Source organism: Cnephaeus nilssonii (assembly GCF_951640355.1).
Source record: "Cnephaeus nilssonii genome assembly, chromosome: 19".
Classification (NCBI taxonomy): domain Eukaryota; kingdom Metazoa; phylum Chordata; class Mammalia; order Chiroptera; family Vespertilionidae; genus Cnephaeus; species Cnephaeus nilssonii.
In genome coordinates, this window is record NC_137090.1 from 14,968,164 (window position 1) to 14,991,657 (window position 23,494).

The 23,494-nt window shown below is 53.3% G+C and overlaps 2 protein-coding genes across 2 annotated transcripts; one reads left to right on the top strand and one right to left on the bottom strand.

Moving 5' to 3' along the window:
• Positions 1-5,937: 5,937 nt before the first annotated feature.
• On the top strand, positions 5,938-23,083 carry MEOX1 (mesenchyme homeobox 1; the record flags this gene model as incomplete). The annotated part of the gene is made up of 3 exons (XM_079798145.1): positions 5,938-6,464; positions 21,651-21,823; positions 22,961-23,083. The coding sequence occupies exons 1-3, from the start codon at positions 5,996-5,998 to the stop codon at positions 23,081-23,083; spliced, it is 765 nt and encodes a 254-aa protein (XP_079654271.1). The 5' UTR covers positions 5,938-5,995.
• LOC307115502 (NADH dehydrogenase [ubiquinone] 1 beta subcomplex subunit 4-like) lies at positions 11,173-11,562 on the bottom strand (the record flags this gene model as incomplete). Its single annotated transcript, XM_079798699.1, has 1 exon — positions 11,173-11,562. The coding sequence occupies one exon, from the start codon at positions 11,560-11,562 to the stop codon at positions 11,173-11,175; it is 390 nt and encodes a 129-aa protein (XP_079654825.1).
• Positions 23,084-23,494: the final 411 nt, after the last annotated feature.

The following is a 23,494-nucleotide window of genomic DNA, read 5'->3' on the forward strand; positions in this document are numbered from 1 at the left end:
TTGGAGGAGACCGGAGATTGCAAATTGCCAGTTTGAGAACCCAATTGTGCCCATAGGCAGCTTTTCATTGAGCAGCAGTGTTTTAAATTCATTACCAACGTTTAAAAACTGAGAGATCGCCTATAAAAATCTGGAATCGTGGCTCTTGTTTAAAACTAGGAAGATCTGGTAAAACTAGGCCCATATTCTTGCAAGGTGAAATTGGCCAGTGCCAAGTAGCCGTTGGGGCCCCTCTCTCTTTTAGGACACTCCTGTGTCTCCCTCCCAGCTGGCTTCTCTAGCTTGTGTGTGCTGGCCTGGCCCCATGTGGGGTCATGACCCCTAACGGAGTGATCTCTAAGGCTTCAGGCCTTGACCCATCACAGCTCCCCCAGGGACGCTGGCCTACATCCTAAAGGGCAGAGAGCCACCACCTAGGACCTGCCCAGGGCCACCCCTCCCACCTGGGCCCTGGCTGGGGAAGGGCCATTCCTTCAGCAACTTCCAAGCGGCTGCAGAGCCAAGCACAGCCGAGCAGCCCTCCTCCCCCGGACCTTGCAGCCAGAGCCAGTAACTCACAGCTGTGGTTACCCGCGCGCTGATTTCTGTTTTAAAAAATACTGCTGGGTAAACAGTGAGAGAAACCCGAGCTGTTCCCACACCACATAAATCCCCAGTCCGCTGTCCTATCTGGTTAGCTGCTTTCCCCCCAAAGAATGGCACCGCTGCCTGGCGAGCAAGGGCTGCAAAGGTGCGCCCTGGAAAGCGAGGGCCGGGAGTCTCCCCGCCTGGCCTGGCGTCGCCCCGCTCTGGTGGCCTCCCTCCCCCTCTCTTTCAGCGCTTCCTGCCCAGGGGCACTCACCTTTGTTCTCACTTTTTCCACCTGGACGCCCTTCCTCCTTTCTTCCCCCTCCCTTCTGCTTTGTCTCACGCAAAGGCTTCCACGGGAGACCTTTCTGGGGGACCCGGGGCCCCTCCCGCAACCAGCAAGCCCACAGCCAAAGGCAAACCTACCCGACGACCACACCCGCCCCTGGAATGCCTCCTCCTTCGGAGTTTCCGTCCAGGGTCCTCCTCAAAGTGCAGATCTGGCTGGAAGGTGAGGCTGAGCCTTCTTCCCCCCGAAGATGGCTTTTGCCTTAGGTTGGGGTTTCCAGATCGGGATGGTGGGGTGGGGGGTGGAAAAGACACCCAGTTAAATTTGAATGTCAGATAAACAAGTAACTGGTTAGTGTAGGCATGTCCCAAACATTGCACGGAACATGCTTACCCTGGGCGCCCTGTGTTTTGTCCGCTGCCCTAACTCAGAGCCTTTCCTTGAGCTCCACGTGCCTCTCACTGCGCAGGCGCGGGAGCCCTGGGCGAGGTCCCAGAGCACCTCCCGAGTGTCTTACCCCGTCTGTACGGCGAGCCTCTACTTCTCAGCTTAGGCAACCGAGGTCACGTGACTTCCAATGCCAAGGTTCCAACGCAGGCCCCTCTGGGCATTGTGTTTTTAAGTCACATGCCCACAATCAGATAGATGGCCAGCACTAATGTTTAAAATATATATATACACATGGGCCCTAGCCGGTTTGGCTCGGTGGATAGAGCGTCAGCCTGCGGACCGAAGTGTCCCAGGTTCGATTCCGGTCAAGGGCACATGCCTGGGTTGGGGGCTCGGTCCAACCTGCAGGAGGCAGCCATTCCCTCTCATCATTGATGTTTCTATCTCTCTCTTCCTCTCTGAAATCAATAAAAAAGTATTAAATATATATATATATATATACACACACACACACGGACAAAAGCATTCATCTGAGGAAGCTGTCGCTATTAACTCTGTTTTCTGGGGCTCAGCGAAAGACCCCATCACTGGTTCCCTAGGATGGAATGTCTGGCCCCCCTTTGGGGCATCTGGGACAGATGTGAGGACTGTAGTCTGTGGTTTGCTCAACTCTGTCCTGTCATCCTATTACGTGAGCCTCACAAAGTCCATTAGGGCAGTAGTGACCCCGCTTCCTCAAAGCCTTCTGAGAAGTAAAGGACGTACAACATTCCAGATAAATGCCAGGCCCCGTGGTAAGCATCCCAGTCCAGGGTGATTTCTACCATATTCAAAGCTTGTCAGTCTCCTGTCCGGTCTTGCTCAGTAACAAGTGTCTTGTCCGGTTCACATATTCAACCATGTGAGTGAATTCTAATGGCTTCATCTCGCCCCTCTTCAGTGGTATGTACATTTTCACAGGGCCTTCTGGAGTTGTCCTTAAGATGAAACTCTCAGGTATCATCATCATCATCAGCAGCAGCAGCAGCTAACTAGAACCACTGAAAACTCTATACCAGGCTATGGCAAAAGCTTTTCTAAGGCTCACCTCACTCACCTCTTTCAGCAGCCTCATGGGGAAAGAATATCCCCATTTTATAGATGAGAAAACTGAGTCTCGAGTGATAAAGTGACTTGCTGAAAGCCATAAGCTTATTAATGACAGAGCTGGGATTAGAACCTCTGGTCTCCCGGGTCCAAGGCCACGCTATTGACCTTCTGTTATGTTGCCACAGGAGAAGGTATTTGGAGGCTGGGAGGAGCCATCCTCATCCTTCACGGAGACGTGCCACGCCCTGTGGTCCAGCAGAGTAAGGAACGAAAAGGCATAATAATCCCCCAGGTGCATCATCCTTCACAGCCAGCCAGCTCTGTTCACAGCAACGGTTCATTTAGCCACAGACTAGTCGCCCGAGGCTGGTACTCGCATCTCCATTTTGCCAGTGAGAAAACGGAGGCTCAGAAAACGGGTGTGATTTGCCTGAGACCACACAGCTGATGAAAGGCAAGGCCGGTCTCCAGGCGCAGGCGGGTGGGGTGGCCGCGCATGGGCGTGGGTCTGTGGTGTCAAGGACACGCCTGCTTATCGTGCACAATGAGGGAAATTCCAAAGGTTCTTTGGGATAGATAGCTCAGGTGTGGCCAAGCCAACTGCCCACTCCAGGGCTCCTCGGGGACCCTCCTCCTAACACGCGCTTTTCCTCTTCCTCCCTCCCCGCCGCCCCCCCCCCCCCCCCCCCGCAACAACGACCAGAAACAGGGGCCCCTCCCTTCCTGAAAACCCTGCTCCTCTTGGCCGCCAGGCCTGGGCCTTTTTTTCCCAAACAGCCACTTCTATTCATCTCTGTCTCTCGACCTGCAGGGCCTTGACGGGGAAATGCTGACTTTGAGGGGGTTAAAGGTGCTGGGGCCCGGCCTTCATCTAACAAATGGGCTGCCGAGAGGGAGGACCTGTTGTTGTTTTTTCCCCGGCCTCAGAAGAGGGGCCTGTCAGGAAGATGTAGAGGCCGGTGGGCCCCCAGCTGTGCCCTGTGGGGTGCCTGACAGACGCCAGCAGCTGCTCGGGTCGCTGGGGTGCCAGGGTCCTGCGCAGAGCACCCCTGCCGGGCCCCCTCCCCGCTGACCTCTCCGCCCACCCCACCGTGACCCAGGGCCCACCCCTTCCAGGGGCAAAGGGCCAGGCTGCTGGGCCTCCTGGGCCAGATGAGGAGGCCAGAGCAGGAGTCCAGTTACAGCCTGCGGGGCCAGGCCCCAGGAAGGCTTTCCGAGGGACGCTGGCAGCCGGCTCTTCCTCCGGGCCTCGTGTGGATTCCTTCTAGAGCCTCACAGCCCGGGGCCCCTCGAGGGACCTTACAAGGCTGATTTTGTAGAATTTCCTCAGTGCTCCCCAGTCCCACAGTCTCCGTTCAGATAGGCTGGGAAGGGAGCTGAATTTCTCTCTTACCCACTTCGCAATTCACATAAATTGATTTAAAATTTTCAAATGTCTGTGGGATAGGCATTCTGATGCAGCGGGGCCTGGCTGAATTCTAGGTCCTTCACTTCCCAGCTGTGTGACCTTGTGCAGGCTACATAGTCTCTCTGTGCTTTAGAGTCCTTTTCTGAAAGACGGAGCTGATGAGGAAAGCGCTTGCCTCAGAGGGCTTTGGTGGGGATCCATTGGGGGGAATATGTGTGAGGTTCTAAGATCAGTGGGTGAATGTCAGCCATCAGTGGCTGAATCGACTGTCATCCCAGATGTGGAAACAGAAGCTCCGAGAGGTAAGGCCACGTGTCCCAGGGCACACAGCCAGAAAGTGGCCGACTCGGGATTTGAACTCACACCTGTTTAAGCCCAAAGTCCACACACCTGAGGGCAGCTCTCGGTTCTGCCACCTCCTCGCTGTGGGATTCTGAGCAGCCCCGTTCTCTGTCTGAGCCTCCTCTTCCTCATTTGTGAAACGTAGGACACAATTCTCACTTCACCCATAATAGGAGAGTGGTGAGGTTCGGAGGAGAAATGTGTATGCAGCAGCTGAGTCCTGGACGAAGCGGAGAAGTGAGTCTGGTTGGTGGCCATCTCCCCATCCCCTCTCCTGGCCTCCAACACCCTGGCTGCCCATTTCAGAGGACACAACGCCTTTTTCATGAAGAGCGTGAGTGCACCCTCCAGGCCGCAGAGCTAAGACCCCTCCTCCTTCGGAACCAGCCAGCAGAGACGCCGCTATTGTGGCCCGGGTCGGCCCCGATCCAGCGACTCTGGGCCACGGGAGAGGAGCTCTGTCCTATGGCCTTGGAATGCCATCCTGCAAGAAATTACATTAACCCTCCACAGAGACCAGCAGGCCCCGGTGCTGGAGTGGACGGACTGACGGGTTGAAATGGCAATTGGCCCTCCTGGGATTGGCACCAGCCAGGAAGCCCATGTGACAGAGAACTCCTTTGGGAACGAGACCACCCCCAATTCCTAGTTCCCTGCCCCAGAGTTCACAGAAGACGCGGCCTCTGGGGTTGGGGCTGGGGAAGCAGGTGGGTGAAGGTTAGGGAGCCAGGAGCAGGTGCGGGAGGCCTTGGAGAAACTTCAAGGACTTTATCTAAGAGCCTCTTTTTTTCTTTTTTTTGCCGAGGAGAAAAATGACTTGAAACCCCTCTAGAGAAGGGTGTGGCTAATGGGCATTAAGTTGAGGGTTAAAGAGAGGAAGGAAGAATCTGATTTTTTTTTTTTTAAGTTACTGAGAAAGTGAGAATGTCACTTTGGACAGAGAGAAATCTTTTTTTTTTTTTTTTTCCTGGGTATGTCTTTCTTTATACCACAGACCCTAGTGGGCCGCGGAGACTTGCAAAAAAAAGATTCCCTTTAATCCACCTCCCTTTTTGCAGGCGGCGGTGGAAGGGCCTTTAAATCACACGCAATCAGCAAACTTGTCTCTTGCGCTTAGTCCCTGCTTCCCTCCCTGGAATTTGGCACTTGACGGATTCTGGATCTGACTTAAGGCTTTTTCCAAATCCAAGACGTGGGGAATTTTGTTAACAGTGTAATAAAATAACTTCATAGTGTTACAGGAGGCACATTAAAGAAGTGGTGTGTGTGAGCTGCTCTCTCTCCTTAAAAAAAAAAAGAAAAAATACAGACAATGTTTCTTTAAAAGTCTCCATCTGCAAATCCCATTAGATGTGCATATAAGGTTTCTGATGATTAATAGTTGCCTGCTCGGGTTTTGGTTGGAGGGGATTGTGTGGGTGCGGGTTAACCCCTCCCTCTCCTCTCTCACATTTCACTTCAGAAATTTGTCACTCTCTCCCCACCGCAGCATTTAAAAGTGTGTCTCCGCGGCCCCGGTCCAGCCCTCTGCAGGCATTTGCCGAGGGCTCCGGGCGAGCGCTCCATCAGCTGGCGCGTCTGGGCTGGGACAGTGAACATGTTTAGTGTCATCGGCGACAAATACACCCACAGGGGATCCCGCTAGGCAGGCTGGCGCGTCCGGGGGCAGGAAGCCAGGAGTGAAGGCGGACATAAGTGCGTGCACACACAGACGCACGTGTGTGGACTTTTAAAAGAGACTTTAGTTTTGGGTTTTGTTTTGGTTCCTGGGGTGAACTTTCTGTTGAACATTTTCCCCTACTATTTAATTTTTTTTATTATTTTTTATTTTTTTGCATTTTTAAAAAATTTGAATATAAAAAGGGTAAGAATCGAACCTTTGGAAGACTGAGGCGTGCTGCAGACAGCAGATGGATCCCGTGGCCAGCAGCTGCATGAGGAGCCCCCACCCCCCGGCCCCCGTCTGGGGCTGCGTCCGAAATCCCCACTCCGAAGGCGGTGGGGCCTCAGGGCTACCCCACTACCCGCCAACCCCATTCTCCTTCCACCAGAAACCAGACTTCCCGGCGACGGCGACAGCAGCGTACCCCGACTTCTCGGCCTCCTGCCTGGCGGCCACCCCACACAGCCTGCCCCAGGAGGAGCGGGTCTTCAGCGAGCAGCACCCCGCCTTCCCACAGCCCCCCGACTGGCACTTCCCTGTCTCAGAGGCCCGGCGTAGGCTCAACCCGGGCCCAACTGGGGGCTCCAGGGAGCTGGGGGCCAGCAGCCCAGGCCTGGTGGACGCCACGGGAGGCCCAGGAGAGGACTATGAGGTCCTTGGGAGCACTGCCAATGAGACGGAGAAGAAGTCAACCAGACGGAGAAAGGATAGTGCAGGTAGGTGGCTGGAGAGCAGCTGACCATGCTGTTACTGTGTGACCTTGGGGAGGTTTCTTGCCTTGTCTGAGCCTAACTGCCCGGACCGTGCATTGCAAACAAGTCGATCTAACCTATTCAAAGGCAGGAAGGAGTTACCTTCGGGGTTTCTTCTACTCAGAGCTCTAGGATTCTCTGGTGATGGGGATGTCTGTGACCCCAGCACTCGTGGGCCCCAAGAAGGATGTGCCAGCCAGAGAGTGAAACAGGATCCACAGGGATCTGGAGGACATGTGGGAGGGGGCCTCCGTGGAGACCGGCAAGGGCTAGAGAGGGGCTTTCCTGACCCCAGGCCGCCTCTGGGTCATGCTTCTTCTCCCTGCCAGGCCCCCACCAGCTCCAAATGGTCCCAGAGCCCCAGGGTGTGCTCACCATGGGAATCAGCTGAGACCGAAGCTGGGGGGTGGGGGCGGGGGTGGGGGCTAGGACCAAGGCCAGAACCCTGGGTGGTCAAGCAGAGCCAGGACCCTGTGTCTCCAGGAGCCTAGAGACAGAGAAGCAGGACGAGGGCTGGGAGGGGAGAGGCAAGGAGTGAGGGGAGACGGAGTGCTGAGAGCTGGAGCAGACAGCCCACAAGGTATCCCCCTGCCTCGGTGGGCCGTGCCCAGGCCAAGGGGGCAGTTCAGCATCCTCAGGTCTGGGTGACCCTCAGGGAAGGCGCTCCTGAGGGATCACCGGCCGTGGGAGAGGCAGGGAGGCAGGCAGCCAAGGGCAAGCACTGGACTTCAGAATGCGGGAAAAGCCCAGCTCGGCGCTGGACTCCAGAGGCCAGAGCATGGAGCTGGTCCTCTTATTAGGACCCCGGTGGTAGGGACTTGTTTCCTCATCTCCCCACGGGCCCTCCTCGCTTCTCTCACTGCCTGTTCACCTTCTGTCTGGGTCCCTCACCCCACCTTGCCCAGGACAAGGCAGTACCCATGCCTCCTGCCCCCGCTGCCCACTATGTCCTCTTGACAGCCACCCTTAAGGCAACGTCTACCTATCTGAGCCTATAGAGGACCTTCCCATGGGCTCACCAGGGGCAGGTAGGAAGTGAGAGTGCCAGCCAGTCAAGGACAACATTCTGTGCTTTGCTTTACAAAGCACTTTCGATATAGCACAGATTTCCTGAGCATTTCTTTTTGCCAAGCCCCGACCATGGCCCTGGGGATGCAGAGATGAATAAGATGGTCTCAACCTGTCCCCACCACCACCACCACCACACACACACACACACAGCTCCTCAGAGGGAGGAGAGGCCTACAGATGCCTGTCTGACAGCGATGTGCTGCAACCGGGGAAGTTCAAGGTGCAGCAGACAACACACATTAGCTCTTTTGAGTCCCACCAGTTTTCGAGGTAAGTCCTGCAGGTCTTCTCAGTAGGTTCTATATGTGTGGAAAGGAGATGCGTAAAGTTTAAGGGGGGGGTCTCTGCTAGAATGGAGTCTAAACAGAGTGAGCCACTCATTTCAGTTTGCCCAGGACTTTTCTGATTTTAGCATTGAAAGTCTGTGTCCTGAGAAACCTCTCAAATTGGTCACCCTAGAATTCAGCTCAAACCCTGAATGTCAGACCCCAAATCTCACCCCTTCCGTAGATTTCAAGCACAAGTCTCCCTTTGAAATATGAGGATTTCCAAACATGCTTAAAGAGGTCCCTCAACACGTTCGCCGTGGATGATAAGGATCACAGCCTTCCTGGCTGCTCCACAGAAGGGCCCTTTAAATTTCCAACCGGTTCAGTCCTGAACTATTCCCAGCCCCGGTTGGAGATTTGCCGAGAATGGGACACGTTGTGCTTGCTTCTCCTCTCCAAGGGGCTCTCAGAGGCTTGGCTCTGAGCCTGACTGAAGAGCTCTCCGCTCCACGGCGCCCTCTCTGCCCACACCTCCCTCCGCTGCATCCCGCCGCTTTCCAGGGAACTGGGAGCCCAGGCGTGGGAAGGCACGGGCACAGCCACGGGCTGGGCTCAGGAAATATCATTCCGTGTCTCAGCAAGACCCAAATACACGACTTTCCTTTTGGCCAGTGGCCCACGGCACTGCGTTAGGGAGTGAGCTCGTGTGCCAAGCAGCTGACCACCCCAGGAGGACATGGACACCCTCTGCTGAATTTCCTGCACTCTTCACAGGGTCAGCCTGGGGCGGGGGAGGTTCCCATCCTGGAGGGGCCCTGGGCTCTCCCTGGAGGACCCCTCAGGAGCAGCAGCAACGGCAGCAGTCACATGAGGTCTGCCGAGCACAGCAAGCTGACTTTCATTCATTCTCTGGGGTTCCAGACCCACTCTCCCTTCAGCATGGAAATCTTTATCACCCAGTTAGTTGCTTTAAGTCTCCCTTTGGAATTTAGCTGGAGGGGAAGGAGGCAGGAAAGATCAGCTTTGTAAGGGCATAAAGAAAGGGGGAAGTGTGGGCAAGGCTCACCACTCACTCGAAGAATCTGCTCCCAAGAGACGAGGCCACAAAGTACCCCCTCGCCCTCCCACCAATCCAGAGTCACTGGTTGGATTCTTTCTTATTTAAAAGTTTGATGTTTTATTCAGCATAGATTTTTTTGCATTCATTTTTATTTTTGAAAACATTTCAGTACAATATTATTTCTCTTGATTTACTGAGGTTTTAGGCGCCCCACGCATTTTGTCCTCAAAGGGAGCGCCTTAAACACCTCCCCTTCGCCCCGGCTAAGTCAGCGGTCCGCAAACTGCGGCTCGCGAGCCACATGCGGCTCTTTGGCCCCTTGAGTGTGGCTCTTCCACAAAATACCACGTGCGGGCGCGCCCGTACAGTGCGATGGAAACTTCGTGGCCCATGTGCAGAAGTTGGTTTTCGGCTCTCAAAAGAAATTTCAATCGTTGTACTGTTGATATTTGGCTCCGTTGATTAATGAGTTTGCCGACCACTGAGCTAAGCCATCTCTGGGAGGTTAACCAGCGCTGGTCAGAAATGTGTTTTCTGTAGTGCTTCACGGTTCGGCAGACAGAGTCAGTGTCAGCACCACCACTTCTGACGGCATGAATTGGGGACAGTCCTAACTTCCTGGAGCCTCAGTTTCCCCAGCTGTAAAATGAAACGATAACAATAGCACCTTCCATTGAGACAGGCTGTGGAGGTTAGATACAATGATCCACGAGATTAACACTGAGCCTGGTCCATGAGTTCGATAAACGGCAGCCATGAATGGTATGAGGCCCATGTCTCCAGAACCAGCCTGCTGTCAAATCTCCCTGTTATTCTCGGGCTCAGTGGAATTGAAGGTTTCAAATACACCGTCTTTGAAGTTCCTGAGTCTGGGGTATAAAGACACGGGAACCTCTTACAATCATTGCTGGTCCTAAGAAACCAGTTGTCATCCATTAGGAGCTTGGAGCTCAGAGATCTGCTGGAGAGGGTGGGGGGCCAAACGGGGGAAGGGGGTGCGGGAGGCGGGGGAGGGTGCCTGGTCAATGCCTCCCCTACTGGCTGGCGGAGAAACCTCCCGGGACAGAAAGTTACAGAAAGTCTGTTTCCAAAGGAATATTCTCCGCTTGCCCTCTCCTTCCTCTGCCAGCCGCAGCTGCTCCCCCTGGAAGTGGGCTGATTTGCTCAAGTAAATGATCATGAAAGCGGGGTCCCTGGCCCCCCACTCTGAGACCTTCGGTTGGTTCACAGCACAAGACTGATTTAGGAGACCACTGTGATGTTATCTCACCCCAGCCTCTCCCAGCCCTGGGCCAGTGGGTGTGAAGACCCCTGCTGGCAGGGACAGCTGCGAGGCCGCTGCTGTTTGCCCCCAATCTGTCATTGCTACTGTGGCTGTCTTTAATTTATGGGGATGAGGGATTTCTCGGTGATTTCCTGACGGGGTTCAAGGGAAGGTCGCGCGTGATGGGCCTGGCTGCAGGTGGATCTGATCGCCCGAGAGGAGGCCCTGTGCTCGGGCTCAGCACTGCTGGCGGGGCTCTCGCGGACTCATTCTGCCTTCATCAGACTCGCTTTGTCCACTCCTCCCTCGGCTCCAACACATGTGCCTCCCAAGGACTAGGCCCTCCCCACCTCTCCCCTGCAAGACCTGATCTCTGCCTGCCCCTGCCCCTGCCCAATCACGGGAACTCGCATTTCGCTCGAAGTTGAAAACCCTCCACAAATGGGCTCCTTTTGCCCTTTTCTCCACCTGTTCCCCCTCATACGCCACCTCCACCTCCACGTACCTTGCCCCAAACCACACCGGTGTACTTGCCTTGCAGATACACTCTGCTTTTTCCCCTCTACCCAACGTGCTGGAAACCTTTCCCTCCCCCACTCTCTGCCCATTGCTGTCCTACTTATTTTAACATCCAGCTTGAAAACCATCCCCTTCAAGAATTCTTGCTTTTTTTTTTAAATTGATGACTCCACTTGTACACAGCATCATTTCAATGAAAACTATAGTTAAGGAGTTTCAAACTGCAGTATCCACGACAATTTTAACCACATCGGAGCTCTCCTGAGAGTCTTATCATGAGATGTCTTATATTTGAAATCTCCTTGGCTTTGCTTTTTATTATGGTCAAAAATGCATAACATTTACCATCGTAACCATTTTTAAGTGTATGGTACAATAGTGTTAACTATAGGTACATTGTTGTGCAAGAATCTCTAGAACTTTTTCATCTTTTTTTTCATGATTAATAGATTTATTAAACAATAATATATATAGTCATCATTGTCAGCTTTAATATGAGATGTTATATTTTCGGTCCCATGTTCCTTCCTGGATAAGATTTTCTTTCCTATCTCTGTCAGCTTTGAAAACGTAATACCAGAAGATGAGGGGCCCAATTCCAATCACAGCTCCCAGGAGCGCGTTCTTGGGAGTGGGTCTGAAATTGGGATAGACATTTGCCGTTCTTGCGTAGGTCCAACGAGCCAAGGCAGGATCTTTGATGAGCCCGTGGCGGTTGGGGTCGTTATACTGAAGCAGGTACTCCCTTTTAAGCCGGGATCTTTTGGCCAACGGCTCGGCTTGCGCCTTCCGGGTTTCCGGAGATATGTCATGTTCAGCTGGGTCAAGGGTAGGGGGCAAAGTGGCCAGGCGCGCCGGCTTGTACTGAGGGTTCGACATCTTGGGAACCTGGCCTAGAACTTTTTCATCTTGTAAAACTGAAACTCTATGGCCATTGAATGACAACTTCCTTTCCCCTTGCCCCAGGCCTGGCAACCAGCATTCTACTTCCTGCTTCTAAGCGTTCGACTACTTTAGATGCCTCACATAAGTGGAATCATGCTGTATTTGTCTTTTTGTGACTGGTTTATCTTATTTAGCATAACGTCCTTGGGATCATTCATATTGTAGCATTTTAACAGGATTTCCTTCTTTTTAAAGGCTGAATAATATTTCATTGTATGTATACACTTTTTTTTTTAACCCATCTATCTGTTGATGGACAGACACTTGAGTCACTTCCACCTCTTGGTGCCTCTGTTGAAGATCACTTGATCATATATATGAGGGTTTACGTCTGGGCATCTATTCTGTTCTATTGGCCTTATATGGCTGTCTTTATTCTAGTACCATGCTGTTTTGATTACTGTAGCTTTGCAATGTATTTTTAAATCATAAATTGTGAGACCTCCAGCTTTTCTTTCTCAAGATTGTTTTGTCTACTCGAGGTCCTTTGAGATTCCATATGAATTTTAGGATGATTTTTTCTATTTTTGCCACACACCAAAAAAAAAAGCCATTTGTATTTTTTATAAGGATTGCATTGAATCTGTAAATCACTTTGGATTATATGGACATTTTTATAATATTAAGTCTCCCAATCTATACACATAGGATATCTTTCCATTTAGTTGTCTTTTTAAATTTCTTTCAGCAATGATTTATGGTTTTAGATGTACAAATAGTTTGCCTCCTCAGTCAAGTTTATTCCTAAGTATTTTATTCTATTGGATGCTTTTGTAAATGTAGATTGTTTTCTTAATTTTCTTTTCAGATTGTTCATTGCTAATGTATATAAATGCAACTGATTTCTGGTGTTGATTTTGTATCCTACAACTTTGTTGAATTGGTTTATTCGTTTTAAGAGATTTTTTTGGGTGTGGAATCTTTAGGACTTTCCACAAGATTATGTCATCTGCAAACAGAGATTATTCTACTTCTTCCTTTTCTATTTGGATGCCTTTTATTTCTTTTTCTTACCTGATTGCTCTGGCTAGGACTTCCAATATTATGTTGAATTGACGTGGTGATATTGGGCATCTTTGTCTTATTCCTGGTCTTAAAGAAAAAGCTTTCCGTTTTTCACCATTGAGTATGATGTTCGTTACAAAGTTTTCATATAAGGCCTTTATTGTGTTGAGACAATTTCCTTCTATTTCTAGTTTGTTGAGCATTCTTTCTTGACCTCCCTCCCCACATACACAGAGCAAGCCTTGCTTATGCCTCCATTTTAGCATCAAACCACCGTTGGCCTTGCACCCAAACGTTTAGATGCATATGGGTGACTGTCTCCCTTGAAGTGAAGTGTCTGGAGGGCCAGAATGATACCCGAGTCACCTGTGCAGCCTCCCTAGAATCTACTGAGACATTTGTACACAAGAGGAGCTCATCCGACATCTGGCCAGTAGTCTCTATTGCAGCCTGGCAGTCCCTCATTCATTTTCTCTCCTTCTCTCTGAGCTTGGCTCCGCCACCCAGCCTGAGGGTTTCCACCGTATGTGAGGCGCTTCTGTAAAATGCGCCAGAACGTTTACAGTCTCACTCATGAAAACGTGTGCGGAGAGCCACACTTCAATCATACAACTAGCCCGGGGTCAGGGCGAGTGCTGGGGTCAGAAGGACACACAGGCAGCCACAGGCAGGCTGGGCTGACTCTGCAGGAATCCCCCTCGGGGTCCTGGGGTCAGCTCCCAAGTGCCGGGGCCACCATGGGAAACAAGTGGAACCACTCTGACTGAGCAATAAAGTGAACCCACCATGGCAGAGCATTAGGGGGGCCGCCACAGCTAGGCTGCTAGAAGGCCCAGACAGTCTAGAGAAAGAGGCACCTTTTTCTGATTTACAGAGAGGGCCCCTACGGGCTGGCATCAGCCTTGCCAAGCACCCCTCATGCCTTTGCTTTCTCTCCTCAGGGGTAAGCACTGGCTGTGGGAATGTAGGGGGTGTCTTAGTCTGCTCAGGTTGTCATCACAAAGTACTACAGACTGGGTGGCTTAAACAAAAGACATTTATTTTCTCAGAGTTCTGAAAGCTGGAAGTTATAGGACAAGGTGTCGGCAGGTTTGATTTCTCCTGAGGCTTCTTGCCTTGGCTTGCAAATGGCCACCTTCTTGCCATGTCCTCCCACGGTGTTTCCTCTGTACCCGGGCATCCCTGGTGTCTGTCTATGTTTCTTCACCAACAACTACTCTTACAAAGACACCGGTCAGATTGCCTAGGGCCCACCCTATCGGCCTCATTTTAACTGAATCACCCCTTTAAAGGCCCTACCTCTCAATACAGTCACATGCTGAGGTACTGGGGATTAGGACTTCAAAAATAGGAGTTGGAGAGGAGGGTCACCATGCAGCCCATAAACAGGGGGTACAGGGACAAGGACAGGGTTCTAAGCAGTGGCACAAATGTTCCTGTTAAAACCCTTTTCGTGAAAGCAGCCTCTCAGAGGTGGGCACGACCTCAGAGCTTTCCTGGCCTAGCATCCCAACTGCTTTTCCACTCGGAGCAGAGCCCTGCTTTCTTATCTGACACCAACAAAGGGAGATTTTTAAAAGCAGAGCCAGCTCTGGCCAGGTGACTCAGTTGGTGGGAGCATTGTCCTGTGCACCAAAAAGATTGCAGGTTTGATTCCTGGATTGGGCACATATCTAGCTTGCAGGTCCCATCGCCGGTTGGGGCGCATAAGAGAGGCAACTGATCAATGTTTCACTCTCATCTCTCTCTCTCTATCTCAAATCAATAAACATATCCTTGGGTGAAGATAAAAAAAAAAAAGTGGAGACAGTTTTAGGAATGAGTCTCTAAAGAAGTGGCTGTTTGACGGAGGAATAAGGAAAGGAGGTGACAACCAAATAAACAAACTTTAGTGAGTGTCACCTGGGTCCCTGGAGCGCTGCTGAGTAGCACACTGGCTGCAGCACTAACAGGGGAGACCTGGTTTAAGCCCTGGACCCACAATGATCTGGCTGTGTGAACTCAGGCAAGTCCTAACCCTCCCAGAGACCCAGTTTCCTCCTCTGAAAATTGAGGACAATGGTATCTCATAGGGTTGCTGTGGGACTAGATGAGATTATAGCTAGAAAGACCAGAGCTGGCACTTTGTAACCCCTCGCCGCATTTTTCCTAAGCCTACAAATGAGCACCCTCCTCTTTTCAAAGTCTTCCCTGATCCTGGCTGCACCCCAGGCTGCCCATGCTCACATCCCAGCTAGGCAGTGACCCAGGCTCAGACAGAGCTTTTGCAGCCTGCCACTAGCTGGGCCTATCTGTCTCTGTAGGTTCACAGTGCTGGGCAAGGTGTGGTTTCAGGGGGGCACAGCAGCTACACCCCTCTCATCCCAACTCCAACCCCCAGCGAGGAAGAAATCTTAGGCCCCAGAGTGGCCAGCCTGGGAGGAGAGACAGAAACTCCACACTCCACCCTTCTGGGCATCCCCTGGCTCCTGGTGAGAGCCCCTGCTTCTCCTCTTCTGACAGGCCCAAAGCAGGACCCCAGCCAGGAACTCAGAGGCGTCAGCACAAACCCTGGGCCTGGGCCTGCTCAGGCCCCGCCCAGATACATTCTGGAAGTTCTGGAAAAAGTCCATTTCCACCGAGGCAGCAGGATTCTGACCCGCTTCCAAGGTGTAAGGGTCCAAAAAGCCCATGGAAGGTCATAGGAAGGTCAATTGAGGGACCACTCAGCCCTGCCTTCTGGCCTGCCAGGCTGGGGGCTCAGGATCCATCCCACCCACCTATCTCTGTGGCTTGAAGAAATCAGGCACCTGGACCCAGGAAGGTGAGGATGATCCCAGAGGCAGAGCAGTCCTTTCTTTTTTCTAATCCTCACCAAGAATATGGTTGTTGGAGAGAGAGAGAGAGAGAGAGAGAGAGAGAGAGAGAGAGAGAGAGAGACATTGATTCATATGCGCCCCGGCCAGGGTTGCAAACCGGTAACCCGGGTGTGTGCCCTGACTGGGAATTGATTCCGAGGCCCTTCGGTGCACGGGATGGTGCTCTAACCACTGAACACATAGGCGAGGTCCAGAGCAGCGCTTTCTTTCTGGGGGGCAGGACCCCTGCAGACCCCCAGAGCCAGCCCCTTTCCCCAAGCCCTATCTACACACTGAATCAGGCTTCCCTGGCCTCTAGCCAGCATTCCTCCCCCACCCCCCACCCTAGCCTTTTATATTTCATGTTTTTCCCTGTTTTCCTTAAACACCGTGGTGGAGGTACAGTGTGAGCAGTGGGGCCTGGGGCCTGAAGCCCACACTTCCTTTGGTGACAGCTAAGGACGACATCTGGAACTTATAAACACCAACAAAGCCCAGTGCTGCCCATGCCTCCCCCAACCCATCCTGGAGGCTTGCGGCTGCTCCCACCTCTCCTTTCCACCGCCCCCCTTCCTTCTCACGTCTCTGCTCCCCTCTTCCTGGGCCCCACACCCCATCTCATCACCCCACTCATTTCGCTCTCCATCACCATCGTCCACCCTCACTGCCCACCCCACCTGGGACTCTCAGCAAAGACTACTGAGCGCCAGGCATGTTCATTCCAGAACAATCTGCTTCTCTCCCAGAAAACATGCCCCGAATTCCCCAGACCCACTGGGCACCTACGGGAGCGGGAAGGGGCCCCCACATTAAGTTTGGCAGGGCCCAGGGAGAAAGGCAGGCCAGTCCCAGGAAGCCAGGGGGGTCCTCGAAGCCAACACTCCATGGGCCTTGGGAGACTCCATCCAGGTCTTGTCTATTTTGATGGGCTTTGACTCCTCCTTCTGAAGGTGAAAGTATCAGAACTAACAAGGATGTCAACGGTGTGCTTTGTGAAGGAAGCCAGACACCATTTCCAGAGGGTTTGCCGAGGTCTCACCTACTGACATCATGCCCCAAATATCCCCTCCCTGAGGAGTCCCAGGGAGACAGACCTGGACCCAGGCCCAGACACGGTCCCTGGAGTGAGTACAGTCTCATGCTCATCCTCCTCCCCAGGGCAGTGTGACATAGTGGCTATGGCCCTGGACTGGTCCCAGGGGCTTTGGGCAAGCCATTTCGTCTCTGGGTTTTACCTTCCTCATTTCTTCAGTGGATAGTATGCACCTTGCCTATCTCACAGAACAATTAAGAGGATTCAACCGGAAGCAACCTAATATGCGGAAATAGCTTCCTATCAAGAAATTATGGGTCGTAGGTCCAATTCTGCCACTAACTTGCTGTGTGTCTTTAGGGAAGTCTCTGACCTCCTCTGAGCTCAGCTGTAAAATGAAAAGGCAACATTAGATCATCCCTCAGTCCCCTTCCAGCTCTATTATTCTATGATTCCATAGTATATACGAAAGCCCACAAGAAGTTTATCTCTGGGGGAAATACATTGTTGTCAACTGCCATTTGTTATTCGAATACATGGCATATGGCTTTCTCTCTGGTCTTGGGTAGAAATTTATGTAAAATGGCTGTGAGAGTTGGAGATACAGAACTCCAAAAAGGCATGTTCCCCAGAGTCTGTCTGAACTTCCTTGTAGCTCCGATAAAGCTGTCTGCTGACTTTAGGATGGTCTGCCAAAAGTGACAGGTATTTATGAAATAATTTCGTTTGGGTGGTGTTAAAGCTCCTGGTGGAAACCGCAATCGCACACACATCCTGTTTGCATTTCTCTGGGCACTGCTGACTGTTCCATCAAGGCCCTGCTCGCTCAGAGGGTTGTGCAGGGGCCGGAGCAGCCAGCTGAGCACCAGCCTCCCCCCTCTGCAGTCCTGGAAGAGGCACGGCTGCCCCTGAGAGAGAAGCAGGACCCAGGGGACCGATGTATGACTCTGATCAATGCTAGTTACTGTGCCTGGATCCATGGCCCCCTGGAAGACTGACACATTAGTGGCCAATAGTGGCCAGAGTCACAGATCCAAGCAGAGACATAGAAAAGTAGTAGAGAAGTGAAAATAGTTAAAGGGCCAGACATTGAAAAGGCATCCCCTTCACACAGCCCTGGAGCAGCATCTTCTCTCACCCCCACCTTGAATCATCACTCCAACAGCATCTCCAATAGAACCTCTTCTGATGGTTCTTTCAGAGACTCAGCAGTGTGCCCAGTACGGTGCCAAGGGTTAGACACACCTTGCCCATCTCCTTTGACCTTCTCAGCAGCCTTCTGATCACAGTGGATGTAGGTAGCCATTCTCACTTTGCAAGTGAGGAAACTGAAGCTCAGAGAACTTAAGTGACTTGCCCAAGGTCAAGGAGCTCCTTCTTGGGCCCAAAGAAGGCCTAGGCTCTCCAAGGGGTCAGCAGACACCTCTGCAAACACTCAGCTTGGGGTGATGAGCTTTACATGTTGGGGAGGGGGGAGGGGGTAAATAGCCCTGGGCTGAGGAACTTGGGAAGTCTGGGGTGGGAGTGGGGGTGGGAGTGCGGGGGTGGACCTGGGACAGAACGTTCAGCAAGAACCCAGATCTGACTGAAGGAAGGAACTAGAGGCCAAGATAAGAATATTTGAAACTGGAAGGGGCTCAAGTTCAAGGCCAGGGGGCTCTCAACAGAAGAGGGAGTAGGGAGAGGAGAAGAGGATGTTGGGGCTGCGTGTTGAGCAAGGACACTGACACCAGCTCCCCAAGGGAAGAAGACCCAGCCCGACTCAATCCTTCCACACATGGGGAAACTGAGGCGAGAGAGGGAGGGAGGCTTCCCAACAACAGTGTACTCCTGTGATCACATCGTCCTGGGAGTGATGTGCCATTGGCCTGTGCATGTGAGCTGGCAGACTAGACAACCCTGGCCAGAAATGGCATGAAAGTGCTCATAGTTTTTCTTTGTCTCTTCTTCTTCTTCTTCTTCTTCTTCTTCTTCTTCTTCTTCTTCTTCTTCTTCTTCTTCTTCTTCTTCTTCTTCTCTCTATCTTGTTGAAATGTTGGAGAACAAAGAGAGCCATAATTCCCACTTCAGTTTTCATAGCTAGTTTCCCATGCTTCTGGCCCGTTTGTCATTTCCACCAGTGAGCAAAGTTCCTCCCACTCACGGAAGCTGATGAGGGACAAGTGTCCTCCCGGTACCAGTTCCCCACCCGCTGTAGTGGTTGCCCAGGGTTCCCACAGTGGCTCAGACACTAAGTTCCCAGGCTTCTTGGTCCCATTTCCTCTTCTTTCCCATCCTGAGGCCCCAGCACCTAAATCGGGGTAACAGAGACGGGGGAGGAGAGTGAGTAGGGAGTGGTGTGGCTTGGCTGGCAGTGGTCAGCCGCCCACATAACCAGTCTAAGACCAGCTCACAGGGGCCCTCTCCTACCTCCCTTGTCTCTGTCAGGAGGATTATGGACAGGACTGTGTGGGTAGGTTAGGGGGTCGTTTTTCTGAGATCCCATAGGGCACCTGCGTCCACACAAGCAGGCCTGGGAGGAGGGGTCATGGGGTGTGGGCATCAACCCAGGATGAGCCCCCTGGGAGCCCTGGAGGCGGAGACCAGCAGAGGAAAGACGAAGAACCTGATGCCAGGATTGGGGACCTCAGCACCAGTCAGGTGGATCTGGGTTCGAATCTCCGTTCTGCCACCTAAAAGCTGCCCAGAACACGGGGCAAGGTCTGGGGCCCCTCCGAGGCTGCTTCCTCCTCTCTATGCTGAGACCTGCCTCCTCTGTGCCAGGGACAGTAGCGAGCGAGAAAAGACAGTTCCATCCCTGGGGAGCCAGAGAGCTATTAATCAAATTATCACAGGTCCGCGTGGCTGGGAGAGGGGATCATAATAGGATTTCCTCCTAAGGGTGATGTGTGGAGTTGAAAAATTGGAAGTAAACTTTATATTTTTCCGGTGCTTTTCAGTTTCAAAAGCATTTTCCACGCATTAGCTCGTCCGATCTTCCCAGTGACCCTGGCAGGTGGGTGCTTTGTTTCCCCCGATTTCTGGATGAGGTGACTGAAGCTCAGGGGGGTTGAGTGACTCCCTCAGAGGCTCCAGCAAGGAGATCCAGGGCTCTGCACCACCCGGTTGCTCAAGGGCAGGGCTGAGGACGCTGAGCCTGGGTCCGGAGCGGGTGGGAAGCGAGCCTCTCCGCGGGCCGGCCGCATGCGCTCCGGGGCCGTCCCTCCGCTGCGTGACCGCCGCCCTCCCCGGCCAAGGCCGAGGGCTCCCGGGGGACCGGCCGGGGCTGCGCGTCCTTCCCCTCCAGCCCACGCTCCGGCTTCCGGAGGGGTCTGGGCCGGCCTTCTCCGCCCGGAGCCAGAGGCCGCCAGGCGGACATCCCGGGCGGAGAACGCGCCCCCTGCCTGCTCCCCCGCGCGCCCCGCAGGCCGCCCACCCGTATCCCGCGCCAAGATCCCCAGCGCATGGGCATCGGGACATCGGGGAACCCCTAGGGTGGCCCCTCCTCCGCCTTCTCGGGACGCCGGCAGCGCCCACTCGTCTTCCTGCCCCAGGGCGCAGGGTGAGGGGTGGCGGCGCCCAAATCGCTTTGCCCGGCACCTCGCCGCGCCCCGGGGCCGCCACACCCGGCTCCCCGCCGAGTAACGAGGGGGCGGAGGACCAGGATCCTGACACACAAGGGGGCTGAATGGAAAGCAGAGAAGGGAACTAGCAAGCGGGGTTGACAGGGGTCTCTACGGCCCCACCCCTGCGGGGGGCCGGGGGTGCTGCTTGGCCCAGAGGCTGGGCGGCCTCCACCGTCGGTCAGTTTAGACTCAGCCTCTGAGAGCAGATCATCCCCCACTACACTCACAGCCAGGTGGGGATGGGGCCTCGAAGGGGCAGGGGGTTGGGGTGCAGCTTTCAGTAAAGCACCCGACTGTGAGGCACGGCCTGTCTGTACAGCCAGGACGAGGAAGTGAGACTTCCCCCACTTTCAGAGCCCGCAGGAGGAGGGGTTCCTGCGCCCCGCACCAGCCACGCGGCTCCCGTTGTCAGCTCAGGGTGCAGGCGTGGGTCTCCTTCCTGCCCCTCCACCCACCCCCACTAAAGGCGAAGGGAGAGCCCCTCTTACCCTGCTCGGAGGGAGCATACCATCCCTTTCATTCGTTCAGGACTTTGCAGTTCGTAAACCCTTCCTACATATATTTCATTTGCACAGTATGGGAGTCAGACTGCCTGGGCTTGATGGCTGCCTCCGCCCTTCACTGGCTGATTGTACTTGGATGAACTCGGGTCACCTGGCTTCACTTCTTTTTTCCTTTTTTTTCTTTTTTTAAATAGTTTTCTGGTCTATAAAACAGGGCTAATACTTGAACTCCTCTAGTGGGGTTATTGTGAGGATGAAGTGACTGATGCATGTCCTGTGCTTGGTCCCTGCACCCTGTTAACAGTTATGATTGAGTGAGCCCCTGCTGTGGCTAACGGGAGCTTCCTTCATAGATGAACTTTCCAGACTCCTCCTGGTGTCCAAGCGGAAAGAAGCTTAAAGCAACACTTTTTGACTGACAGGTGCACACAGCCCTCCCCCCTAGAGATCTTGCTAAAATGCAGATCCCGATTCAGTACATGGGGGTGGGCGCTGTCTGAGATCCTGGCCAGCCCCTTGCTGAAGCTGCCACCAGAACACCCTTTTAGCAAGGTCTCAGGGCCAGGGCAGCGGTTTGTAAACTTGACCGTGAGTCAGAGTCACCGGGAGGGCTTGTGAAAACGGATCACCGGGCTCCACTCCCAGAGCCTCTCCTTCAGTAGGTCTGGGGGGAGTGAGGCCCCGGGACCTGCATTTCTAACAGTTGATGTTGCTGAGGACAGAGAACCTGTTTTAGAGCATCTTGCCCACTACTGATGCCAAGCTGGGGGGTGAGCTGGGTGGCAGAGGTCATTGAACAGCCAAAGGCAGCTTCCTGTGCTGTGGGAAGAAAACCGTGGGGGTGAGGGAGCCAGAAAACTTCCCATTTCTCAGGGGGGTAAGACACCAGAAGGAAAGGTAAAGGGACAATGTGGGTTCTTTCTCAGCATCCTTTACAAATAAGAGACAGGGAAAGGCTGCTCGGCTGCTTCATGACCAAAGACAGGGAACCGGGGCCCTTGAGGTTTACGTCTTCCTGTTCGGGGCCCTCTCTCCCCAGACAACCAGGAGAACCGCGGAAAAGCGGAGGGCGGCGGCAAGGCCCGCAAGGAGAGGACGGCATTCACCAAGGAGCAGCTGCGGGAGCTGGAGGCCGAGTTTGCTCACCACAACTACCTGACCCGGCTCCGGAGATACGAGATCGCGGTGAACCTGGATCTGTCCGAGAGGCAGGTGGGAGCTCTGGGGACGCCGCTCCTCTCCTGGGCATCCCTCCTCTCCTTGGCTCTCTCATCCCCCTCCCTTCCCAGCACCCCTCCCTGCATCTTCTCCACATCTTCTCCCTCTGCCCAGTCCAATGGCCCTCAACTGTGGCTGTACCCGAGAATCACCTGGGGAGATTTTAATGACACTGATTGGATTGGTTTTATGGGACTGGAACAGAGTTCAGGCATCAGAGTTTTTTTAAAGGTCCCCCAGGGTGATTCTCACCTGCATCCAGCCTCGGAACCCCTGATCTGGTTATTCTCAAGCTTGAGTGTGACTGGAATCACCTAGGTGCTTGTTTAAAGAATGTAGATTTGGGAGCTCCAGAGAGTGACTTTGCAATAATCACGAGGGGGCCTGGGATCTGCATTTCTAATAAGTTCTGCAGGTGGTTCCGGTACGGGGCTGGTTCCTGGGCACACACGGAGAAGAACTTCCTAGCCCTTTGTCTTGGGCTTTCCCTTAGAGCATTCCACCCACACCCATGCTCTGACGGAGAGCAAAGTATAATAATAATGATGATGGTGGTAACAATAGTGTTTGATAGCACTCTGCCAGAGGACTGGATTTAGAATCAGAAGACTTAGATTCAAATCCTGCCTCTACCATGTCCTAAGCCTGTGACCCTTGGGACATGTCTCCCACCCTTTCTGGGTCTCCATCTGTAAAACAGGTCATAACCCCACTCTGGGTGCAGCTCAGGTGAGAAAATGTGCAAAGCAGCGTTATCTAAGCTTTATAAATGTGCCCCAAGATGAGGCTGCTCATCCTTTGCTCCCAGACCCTTGGGTAACAGAAGCTAGAGGGAGAGGGTGGTAGCACAGGAGGGGCAGGGCATGTGAAAGGGGGTGGAGCCAATGACAATTGACTTGTAGAAACTGTTCCCATATGTGCCTGGGACTTTTTTTTTCTCTGGAGACACAAGACAGGCCTCTGAGCAGATGGGTTTGTCCTCCCTCTGGTCTCTGTTCTTGAGCCTTTGGAGGAGTGAGGAGGGACAAGCAGTGTTTAGAGCTGGGGTCCCTGGAGCTGCCCCCCTGGCTAGCTTGAGCATCAGTTGGGGAGGTGGTTGTCTTGACCCGGCTCCTTTGCTTCCTTTGTCAGGTCAAAGTGTGGTTCCAGAACCGAAGGATGAAGTGGAAGCGTGTGAAGGGGGGTCAGCCCATCTCCCCTCATGGGCAGGACCCCGAGGATGGGGACTCTGCAGCTTCTCCGAGTTCAGAGTGAGATTCTCCATGGAGAATAAAAGACTGAGGACTGAGCCCCTACCCAACTCCCCCACCCCAATCCCACTGTCCCCTTCTCCCACCTGCCCCAGGGCAGCCTTTCCACATCTTGCGGTGACTCTTGGACATGAAGCTGCCTAGTGTTCCTGGGAGCCTTGAAGTTTTCCAGAAAGTTCTGTCCAGCATTGCTGTCTTAGCTACCCCTTTCCCAGGGCCTTTTCTTCCCACAATCCTTGTGAATCATTCAGCGGCCAGATCAGACTTGAGGGAATCCGGGGGGCAACTCCAGGGACACTGCTTCTCAGGGTCTCTTGACTGCTGTCCACACCTTCCCTTACCAGCCTCCTCCTACGTCGGCCAGGCCTCCTCCGGGTCTGAACACCACCTGGCCTGCGGGGAGAGGAGCCTGGGG